The 11644-nt window shown below is 42.6% G+C and overlaps 1 protein-coding gene across 1 annotated transcript in view; it reads left to right on the forward strand.

Annotated features, from left to right (window-relative positions):
• Nucleotides 1-205: 205 nt before the first annotated feature.
• LOC109209867 overlaps nt 206-11644 on the forward strand; it is a 34063-nt gene continuing 22624 nt past the window's right edge. The window contains exons 1-4 of the mRNA XM_019373211.1: nt 206-341; nt 955-1277; nt 1415-1798; nt 1877-2641. Coding sequence (XP_019228756.1) covers nt 206-341; nt 955-1277; nt 1415-1798; nt 1877-2641 — 1608 coding nt within the window. The remainder of the gene's footprint in view (nt 342-954; nt 1278-1414; nt 1799-1876; nt 2642-11644) is intronic.

Genomic DNA, 11644 nt, shown 5'->3' on the forward strand with positions numbered 1-11644 from the left:
ACTGAAGTCGTCGAACCGTCATCACCCGCTTATAAATGAGGCGATTACTCCAAGGGAAGAACTTTGTTCTTTCTTCTTCCCTTTGCCATCTTCATCTCTTTCTTCTATCACTCATTTCCTCCGCCTCTTCAAGCGTTAGAAGAACACCAAGCTCTTGCCTGAAAACACTACATCCCTGTGCACCCGTAATACTTAGCTTTTAACTATGGCAAAAACTTCCAAGACGGTCCCCAAGAAGGAGAAAGCATCATCTTCCTCTGCCTCCCGGCCGGCCAAACCGGTGGTGCCGCCAACACTTGAAGAGATCACCCCTGGTGATTGCATTATCAAGAAGGACTTCGGTATCGAGAATCCTCCAGACGTTGAGGGCCGATGCGAGCACGTATCCTGATACATTAGCCTAATAACTAAGTAGCTCGTCAAGGAAGTAAAGGAGGATTGTCGCTGGGGAGAGAAGGTCGAGGTGCAGATCCCGAGGCCTGATGAAAGCATAACTACCCACAAGGAGGGGTTTTTGAGTGTTTACACTTACCCCTTCACACTAGACCCCCTCGATCCGATGGTGATCGACTTTTGCAAGACATACGAAGTCATCCTCGATCAAATCCACCCTTCGTTCTGGCGCATCGTGATCATGCTGCGGTTTTTCTCTAAGAAGGCCGAGGGTTTGGAGTTCACCCTCAACCACCTAGTCTGGTTGTATCGGCCCCAGTTATTCCGAGGGCTCATAAAGCTGCAGCGTCGAACCACGAAGTCCTTTTTCGCCAGCACCGATGAAACCAAAGATCGGGATTGGATGAGCCGGTTTGTTAGAGTCAGGACTTCGGACATCATCCCTGAGGAAAAAATGTCGTTCCCGGAGAGGTGGAACTTTAACCGCAAGTAGGGTCCATATTTTTTGTATCCATTTATGTTCTTTCATTTTCCATAACTCTCTCATCTTTCTCTCGGAAGCCACTGCTTGGGCGCCCCTAGCGGTGCCCGACCTCGAAGATTGGGTCAGAAAATTAGCTGCCACTTCTTCCTACGACAAGCGTAAGTGGCGTGAATTGGCGAAGGGTCAGTGGGAGGCCAAGAACCACGGTGAGTGCCTTTTTATAGTCTCAACATTTTCATACATTTTGGAGGCATTTTTTCTTGCTCATGCTTGCCATGCACGTCTTGGAGATGTGTCCGAGAAGAGGCCGGACCCGCCTGGGGAAGAAACCAAGCCTTCAAACCCGAAGTCCGAGAAGGACAAGAAGAGAAAAAGGGTCTCAAAACCCGAAGACCCTCAGGTTAAGAAAACCCCGCTCGAAGACTGCGGAAAAGATATGCTCAAACGAGCGCAGGCTCGGCCCAAGATCTCCTGAATGATGAAGAGAATGATGATGAAGGGTCGGCGTTGGTGACTTGAGTTAGGAAACCAATCGAGGTCGCCGAGCCTTCCGAACTGGACACATCATCCCGTGCTGAGGATGCCCCGAAGGGAGAAATAGGCAAGGCCCCTACATCCCCGGAGGTCGAGATTGACCCTCTGCCTTCAACAACTATACCTGAGGGGGTATATGCCGAGACCCCCAATGATAATGAGAACGCCCCGAGCGAGGAGCTCGAGGCCACGACAACGGGTCACTCCCTTTCCTTGCCAACTTATTTTGAGGGGGCAATCGAAGAAGCCAACGCGATGCCGAAGCCCGATCCAAATAAGATTATCGAAGGTGACCCTTTTCAGGGTTGCTATGCTAGGATCGAGGACGCCAATGACTTTAACGATGCATCCTCCCTTTTCGAGGAGGCTCAACGTCTCCTTATTCGGGTAAGGACTTGCCCTTTCTATTGCAAGTTTTTCTCTCCTTGCCTTCTTTTGACTGATATGTTTCCGTTTCGTGCGTAGGCTATTGCAAAGTTTAGAACCGAGCTAAGCCAATGCGAGGCTGAGCTCAAGAAGGTTTCAGGTGAAGAGAAGGCCTTGAGGTTCCTTTGTGGTCAGAGAGAAGAGGAGCTTAAGGATCTTCGAACCACATTGGCTAAAGCTCAAAAAAGCGAGTCCGAGCTAGACGAGCAGGTAACAGCGATTTTAACAAAGTTCGGCCTTCTTGGCCCTACATTGGAGGCTAAGACTTCGATATCTCAGTTGCAGCAAAAGCTTGATATGATTGGGCAGCTCCGAGGCGAGGTAGATCGAGTTCGGGCTGATTGCCAACAGTGGAAGAAGAACATAGATCAACTTGCTGCCGAAAAGGAAGATGTTAAGGCCCAACTGGCCTCGGCTGAAGCTCAGCTCCGAGGTGCTGAAGCGAAAAGCTTGGATCAGGCCAGGGAAGTCGAGGGGCTGGAGGCCGAAATAGCTAAAGCCCGGATTGAAGCTGCACAGGCTAAGGCTGAAGCTGCGCAAGCGAAGGCCGAAGCCGAGAAGACTAAAGTTGCGGCTGATAAATCCATTGCTATATATATAAGAGAAGCCACGACCGTTCAAGCTGAGTTGAGGGAGGCCTCCGACCGGGCAAGAAGGAGAAACGGATTGGCTAAGTGCCGAGCTCGAAGGGAGACTCTTGAGGAAATCCGTGCTCAGGGGTTCGACCTTGCCGATGAGATAGCCGAAGCACAAGCGCGGGAAAGCGATGCTAGGTTTCTTGTCTCCTCCGATGATGAGGACGTGGTGAGTGGCACCGGGGATGGATAAAGTGAGGAAGATGCTCCCAAAGGGGAAGAGGCTCCCGAGGATAAAGCCCCCGAAGACGAAGACAACACTCCCTGGGACGTGGACCCGACAATAGATTAAGCTCTTTTTTGTACAAGGGCCCCTTTGTGGGCGTTGTAATATGTTTTGTAAATTTCCCAAATGAATATAAAGTAGCTTTTGCTCTGTCCTTGATTTGTGTTGACTTCTATTTTGTCTCCGTTTATGAAAAATTCCGATGATTCAAATGCTAAGTTCGGGTATCAGTTTAGACTCGTAATAATCCCTTAGGCTTTAATTGCCCAAGATCATACCCCTTAGGGTTCTTGACGATCCCCGAGTCAAACTTAAAATCAATTTAATGCGAGCTCGGGGTAACGGGGCCTTTTGGGTCCAAGTTAAACGAGAACGGGGTCTCGGATTCCCATAAGTCTTTGGCCCCATATTTCTTTTTAAGCTAGCCCTTAGGCTCTTGTATATCGGCCCTAAGGCTCCTTTTTTTTAGAATTGGCCCTTAGGCTCTTTTTTAGAATTGGCCCTTAGGCTCTTTAAATTGGGCCGTTTCAGCCTCTAAAATGGCTACATAATTTTTTCCTCATTTCGGCTAAAAGACTTGTCACACCTCCTTTTTCACTACACCCCCGGAAAGGCATAAAGGAGTTTTTCCACTTAAAGGACAATCGGAACGGGATTTATTATTAAGATTTCAGAGTCGCTACTTGGGATATTAATGGTGTCCCAAGTCACCGGTTGAATCCCGAACCGAGGAAATTATGACTCTGATAACAGTCCGCGAACCAGAAATCCGAGTAAGGAATTCTATTAACCCGGGAGAAGGTGTTAGGCATTCCCGGGTTCCCTGGTTCTAGCACAGTCGCTCAACTGTTATATTTGGCTTATTTGTTTGATCTTAATACATGTTTTAACCTATGTGCTTTTTAACCGCTTTTATTATTATTATTTTAAAGAGAATTTCAACGTCGTGAAAATACGTCTCGAACCGCGTCACATAAATGCACCCGCGATTTTTGACACATTTTGACTTCGTTGAGATTTGGATTTGGGTCACATAAATGCGCACCCGATTTTAGGAAGGTAATGTGATTAAAAGACGCGCTTAAAGAGGCTAACGCGTTATTATCTTTGGGGAAGGCCGTGAAATTCGCTAAACGGCCCATCCCGAATTCTAATTATTTTAATGTATACATTTGTTGAGGGCCCCGCAATTTATGTGTTTTTGTTTAGTGAGGCTCATCTCATTTATTATTTAAAGGTCCAACCTAAAGTAAACTATGATTTTCTATTTAATATTGTCTCTAAAGGCCCTAATTAATTAGTATATCTAAAAGGCCAAATCCTTATGATTCGGTTTCCAATCAACCCAGCTCAGTAATTTAGCAATTCATTCAAAACATAAAGGATTGGATAGTTTGGGCCTATTGTTGCGGAAGCCAGGACCAAGAGCATTGTTCAAATTTAGTGGTGCAGCTGGACAATAGCTGTCTGGGCCTCACGTTTGAGCCCAGAATCAGGCGTTGAATTAAGACGAGGCCCAGTACTGATTATAGCACAAAAGTGAGCTCAACTTTGTGAAGGAACGTGCCAAAAGTCGAGTTCAAATCCAGTACCTAAACTATCAAATTTATACATGCTTAACAATTACAATACACATGTTATACTTTTCACCTAGTTAACATACAAACTCTAATGATCAACTATCTCTAAACTCAATGCTTTCGTCCTACTGATACTCAGGTCCGTCCAAAACAGTTCAGCAAAGTTATTTTTTAATTATGGAATGAAAATGAGAACAACTACCAAAGGCTCTATCACGTTTCTGAGTCACTTGTTAAACAAATTTATGAAACAGTTGGCACGAAATCAACTAAAGCTAACATGAACTTATTCAGTTTACTTACAACTAGTACTCAACTACTAAAAACTCATACACATCTCTAAATACACGAACACACACCTAATGGTTCAAATGCACACTCATGCTTAACAGTTCATCATTTCAATACAGTCCATTACAAATTAAGAGTTCAACCAGTCCAAATTACTTTTAAAAAAAGTCCTAATTACAATCCAAATCATTACAGTCGATTATAATGAAAATATTGCAAAAACTGAAGCTTCTAATGAAATTATGCTTCCATTTCATTTCATTTCAGCTGAAATTCTACATGATGTTGAGATTCAGAACATGTACCTGAATTTTGAAATATAACGAGAAGAAGGAGGGATCAGCAACAGGAGTTATAAATCAGCAATGTTAACCACAACAACAGGAGCAAATTTCAATCCCACAACAACTTCACAAACACCCAGAGATGAACCAGCGAGTGATAAAACCCAATAAAAGACTACAACAGCTCATTTAAACCCCAGATTTACTCGAATTTAAACCCAGCAAGTTTCTGAAACTTCCACAACCAGAAATCGAACTAGAAGATGCAACTCAACACCTAAAATTTGAAATTGATCTAAGGGAAATGAATGCAACAGTAATTTTTTTGATTTTCTATTGCTTTTCTTCTGTTTTTGGTTTTTTTTTGAAGACCTGGATTTTGAAATTCAAATTTCTGTTTTGAAACTTGAAGAACACTTTTGGGGGGATTTTTTTGGGGTTCAAAAACTTGTGACTTAAGGCATTGGCATGCCTTTTTATAGGTAAAATGAGGGCAGCCCTCAGATTTTGTGTTTTCCTTCTAATCCCTAGGTTATTTTCACAAATTGTCCTTTACTTATTGACTTGTTCCTCAAGTTAATACACTAAAATTACTGAAATTATACTAAAGTCCTACTTTGGAAGGTTCTAGATGATTCTGGTATTACCCACAACATTCTTGCGCAACTCTAAGTGCCTAAGCTACCGCTGAACTTCCCTGAAATTACTGAATAGCCTAACTAAGCCTCAGCCTCTTTTCATCCCTGAATTTGTTAACCATACTAACTGTTTTTAACCCTTCTAACTGACCATGGTTAATTAACTACCAAACTAGAATCTAATCAGCTATATCCAAACAACTAGACTAATACAATCCTAACAATTGACTAATTAATCATGTTAGACTAACTCCTAATTCACACTAAAGCACTACAGCCAAATTTAAACCACAATCGAATTAATATCAACCTACAAACCAAACAGAACCATTCTATGCTTTCAAATCGTCACACTCAATAACAATTCAAACTCAATCCCGAAATTAGAACGAACATACTTAAAACAAAGATGCAAGATTCAATAATCAGAACAACAATTAAGTTGAAATCTTAGGGTTAAATTTTGAACAAAGACTGACTCATATGACTGGAGAAGGATTAACTACACATAAACAAGTTAAGACCCTAAATTAATCCTAAGACGAGAGAAATGTTGAGGATGAACAAAATTCATATATGTACATAAAAATGACGCATAATGAAGGAAAAGAAATTAAGAACACTTACTACTTCCGGGCCTAAAACTCGAAACACAGACTCTAATCAACTCCTTTGAAGCTCGAGCTAAAACCGAGATTTGAAGGGCATCAATGACATATGAGGCATGAGGAAGACGTAAGGGTCACGTGATGTGAATGTAACAGGACTTTGGGGATCTAGGGTTTTGGGGTCAGACTTTGATTCAAGATTCGAACGGATTGAGGGTGATTCGAAGGGAAAGGGGTGTGGATTCGTGATGTAGGGGGAAAGGTGAACCCATGGTGTAAATTTGGTAGGGATTGGGGTGGCGCCGCCGAACACGGCAGAGGCGGCGGCTAGGGTTTCACGGATTCGATGGTTTTGGTTGGGATTTGAAGAAAACCAGTTATGGATTTGTAATGAGGAGGTTGAGATGGTGTAGGGGTGTAAATTTGGGGGCTGTTGGAGCTTCACCGCCGCCGTGGGGCGATTTCCGGCGGCGGTCTAGGGCGGAGCCGATGGAGGCGTCTCTGATAGAGTGGGGTGAGGGAGAGACGATGGATTGGGGGGGTAGGCTTATCCGACCATTTTATATCAAGCTTAACCTAGTTCCGAGTCGTTGGATCAAGTATCCTCGACGGCTCAGATCTAATAGAACTAAACGACGTCGTTTTGGGACGGGGAAGGCTGGACCGGGTAGGAGACTGGTTTGGGCTGATCTTGGCCGGATCTTGGGGGTTTTAAATTGGGCTGGAATTAGAAATGGCCCAAGTTGCACACCAGCCTATTTAATCTTTTAAATTCTCAATTTATTTGTTTTTCTTCTTTTCTTTTTGTATTTTATTTACTTATTTATTTTCATTTTGTATTTTATGTTTTCTAACTTTATTAAAATGCAAAATCAAAGACCCACTTTGTTTCCAAAATTAAACTAATTAATTCCTAAAACTCTATTAAATCCTATTTAAGACAACCATGACAATTACAACAATTAACAATTAAAATGCAAAAAATGGACTATTTTTGTTATTTTCTTTAAATTTTGTTCTAAAAACAGCTTAACCACTAAATAATCCTAAAATATGAAATTAGATCCTAAATGCAAATGTCATGTGTATATTTTTATAAAATGCAAACAATTAACAGAAAATAACACAAAATTCACAAAAGTGTAAAATAATGAAAGAAAAAATTATTTTGTTTGAATTTTTGGGAGTAATTCATATAGGGCAAAAATCACGTGCTCACAGCTGCCCCTCTTTGCCCGGAAATACGAAGAGTTTTCGTGCAAAGATAAGTGAGCGGAAACGAGCAATTTTTTCCCGTTTGAATACTCCGTGTGAAGCATTTTTGAAAACCGTCTGACCGAACCCTACTTTAAAGGTTGCCTACATATCCTTGGCTAAAAAGGAATTAGGCCAGTGTAGTTCGGGAAGGTCTGGTAGCTGGGACTACCAGGAAGCTGTGATTTCACTGCTGTTGCTGTTGCTACTGCTCGCTGACCTCCTTATTACACCATAAAAAGAAGTTAGCCTAAGCTATGATCTATGAATTACAAGAGGGTCCTATCTATGTCTTCAAACTTGCTCTTGTGTTGCCTTGAACTTGTATTCTTCCGATGGAATCCTTGTTGTTGCCTTGCATTGTGATCGGAGATGTTTCGCCATTCCTCCGAGTGATGCTTGACCGCTGAGATTTGAAATATATGCCTCCATTCTACAGGCGGGCTCCTGATTGCTGACGCTTGAAAAGTATTTCCTTGTTCTCCAGGTGGGCTCCTGATTGCTGAAGCTTGAAAGGTATTCCCTTGTTCTCCAGGTGGGCTCCTGACTGCAACGCTTGAAAAGTATCCCCTTGTTCTCCAGGTGGGCTCCTGACCTCAACAAAAGTATTCCCTTGTTCTCCAGGTGGGCTCCTGATTGCTGAAGCTTGAAAAGTATTTCCTTGTTCTCCAGGTGGGCTCCTGACTGCAACAAATAAAGAAAACAAGAGCATTTCCTGCCCCAGTTTGGTGGCTGGGCACAGATGTGAGTGTTAAATTGAATTATTCTACCAACTATTATAAGGATTTGAAAGTTAAGTCCTATTATCCAGGGAGGTCCTGACAACTCCTAACAATTATGAACCTAAGTTATATCTTCTAAAGGTATTACCCCCACTACATTTGTTATCTAATAGGTCTTAACTACTCCCCATTATCCAGGAGGGTCCTGACAACTTCTAGTTAAAAACATTTTTAACCTAAGCAGACCTTGTTACCTACATCTTGTTATCTAAACAGACCTTAACACTACGTCCCATTATCCAGGAGGATCCTGAAAACTTCTAATTGAATCCTATCTTAAACATGCCAATTTTGAAACCAACTTATGTTCTTTGGGGTACATTTGTGCTAAATTATGCTACTCATGATTGTTTTGAAATTTAAACTAAGTCCCATTTTCCAGGAGGGCCCTGAGAGTTTCCAGTCATACCTGTTTGGGTGCTACCTTTCCTTACGGAGGATTTCTCCGAAACGAACGAAACTTCTTCCCCTGTTTCAATCAAAGAAAAATCTTGTCAATTTTAAAATGGTGGCTAGTTGCTGGCATTCTTGCTAGGTACATCTCTGCTGCTGGGCTTTACTCCGTCCCGCTTCCCTGGACTTGCCTTGAATCCCCTTGACCTCCTGATCGAATTTCAACTCCTTGACTCTGATGAACCAAGTGTTCTATCCCATATTGTTGTTTTCGTGTTTCTGACCCCTGTTTTTGAAACTTCGCTTCTTCTCCACAATTATCTGATTAATCCACCGATGAAACTTCCAGTGGTCCTTTATGACTTACTTTGCCTTTTGACATCTTTGATATATTCTGGCCCTGTCTGTACAACTAGGAAGCTGGTAGTTAGCCTTGACATTCCTTCCTTTTGTTTCGAACAGAACTGACACTGAAACATCTTAAAGATAGACCTCGAAAGAATGAAAAGCAACGACCTCGAGGGTTAAGGATAAAGAGAATCCGAGAACGGATGATTGGTAATGAAGAAAGAAGAGAATAAGATTTATCTGAGTGGAACAGCTGGTACCATTAAGCATGCCATGCATTTTGGATTAACCAGCCCACTCTGTCTAACCAATCAACTTTCGATTGCCACATTTGCTGTTCCGGACTTTCACAACCTGATTTTCACCCAAACCCAAACCTTGCAATGTCTTGAGCAGCTTTTGACCACAGACTTGTCTCATTTGCCTATCTGAAAAACTCACCTTCGCCTTACGGTGCCCGTGAGGGTTTTCACCAATAAGACTCTCTTATTTTTTATTTCCCTCAACTCACTTCGCCTTACGGTGCCCGTGAGGGTTTTCACCAATAAGACTCTCTCATTTTGATTTCTCTCAACTCGCTTCGCCTTACGGTGCCCGTGAGGGTTTTCACCAATAAGACTCTCTCATTTTTATCATTTTTTCTTGCACCGGAGTGTTGCCCCTGACGTGAATCACTTTCACTTGCTCGTATTGGCACTTCCTGAAGATTGATCAGAAGGTCTTTCTTTGGACCGTAATGCAGGCTTTTGGACATGGCTAGAAAGAAAGGGTATCAAAGGCTCTAAAACAATTCGACGTGGGTTCAAAACTACAACTTTCGGAATCAAATTTCTTGCGCAACCACAATTGCTACCCCAGTTTCTTTCATGGGGACTTTTGGGATTTTGTTTTGGTGTGACTGAACCTCAGGGAGAGGCTGCCTACGTACACTTTTGGGATCAAGTCAAACGTAGTTCAGGTCATAGAAATTACTTTGTTGTTGCAATCTTTCCTTTTCTTCCACTTTCTTTTCCTTCTTTTCATTTCTTTTTCTTTCTTTTCTTCTCTTCATTTTTCTTTTCCTCTTTTTCTTTTCTTTTTCCTTTTTTTTTTCTTTTTGCCTTCTTTTCTCTTTTCATCATTTTTCTTTTCTTTTTCCTTTTTTTCCTTTTCTTTTCTTTTGGACTGTGTTTTCTTGTTTCTTCACTGATTTTCCTTGCTCGAGCTCCCGAGTTGTTATTGATTCCGAAAGAGGGGTACGAAAGAATGTAAATGAGGCTCAAAAGGGATAACAAATGATAAAGTGTTTGGATAGCAGAACAAAATGCCTTCGTCATTTTAATCTCAAAAATATGCCAAATACAATAAAGTACAATTAAACCGAGAAATCATACATAGTATCGCTTGACAGCATCAGAGTTGATAGCCATTTCTACACATTTTCCTTTCACATCTGTCAAATATAACGCGCCGTTGGACAACACTCTGGTTACAACAAATGGCCCCTGCCAGTTCGGGGCAAACTTTCCTTTTGCCTCAGCCCAATGAGGCAAGATACGCCTCAACACCAATTGCCCTACTTCAAACTTCCGCGGACGCACTTTCTTGTTATATGCTCTTGCCATTCTCTGTTGGTAATACTGACCGTGACATACTGCTGCCAATCTCTTTTCATCAATCAAACTTAGTTGTTCCAAGCGGGCTTTAACCCATTCATCATCATCAATTTCCGCCTCGGCAATAATCCGAAGGGACGGGATTTCAACCTCTGCGGGTATTACTTCCTCAGTGCCATACACCAGTGAATAAGGAGTCGCCCCTACTGAAGTGCGGACAGTAGTGCGATAGCCTAAAAGGGAGAAAGGTAACTTCTCATGCCATTACCTGGACCCCTCTATCATTTTCCGAAGTATTTTCTTGATGTTCTTGTTAGGTGCTTCAACCGCTCCATTCGCCTTAGGACGATATGGGGTGGAATTGCGGTGCGTGATCTTAAACTGCTGACATATATCTGCCATCAAATGATTGTTGAGGTTGGCACCATTGCCGTGATAATTATCTTCGGGACCCCAAACCGACAGATGATATTCGTATGCACAAAATCGACCACTGCCTTCTTGGTTACAGATTTGAAGGTCTTCGCCTCCACCCACTTAGTGAAGTAATCAATAGCTACCAGAATGAACCTGTGCCCATTTGACGCCGCTGGCTCGATCGACCCAATGACGTCCATTCCCCAAGCAACGAAAGGCCATGGTGCCGAATGCAATTCAGATGGTGGAGAATGAATCAAATCTCCATGTACCTGACATTGATGACACTTGCGCACGAAACTAATGCAATCCCGTTCCATGGTAAGCCAATAATAACCCGCTCGGAGAATCTTCTTTGCCAATACATATCCACTCATATGAGGTCCACAAACTCCCGCATGCACCTCGGTCATGATAACTGTAGCTTGTTTAGCGTCCATGCATCTCAATAATCCAAGATCTGGAGTTCTCTTGTACAACACCCCTCCACTGAAGAAAAAAGCCGCTTGCCAAGCGTCAAATTGCTCTCTTTTGATCCCCTGTAGCCTGTGCTGGATACACTCCCATTCGGAGGTATTCTTTGATATCATGGAACCACGGCTCACCATCAAGTTCTTCTTCCACCATATTACAATAGGCATGCTGATCTCGGACCTGAATCTGTAACGGGTCCACATAAGCCTTGTCTGGATGATGCAGCATTAGCGCCAAAGTGGCCAAAGCGTCGGCAACCTCATTGTGAATCCTTGGAATATG

The sequence above is a fragment of the Nicotiana attenuata genome, unplaced genomic scaffold (assembly GCF_001879085.1).
Source record: "Nicotiana attenuata strain UT unplaced genomic scaffold, NIATTr2, whole genome shotgun sequence".
Classification (NCBI taxonomy): Eukaryota; Viridiplantae; Streptophyta; class Magnoliopsida; order Solanales; family Solanaceae; genus Nicotiana; species Nicotiana attenuata.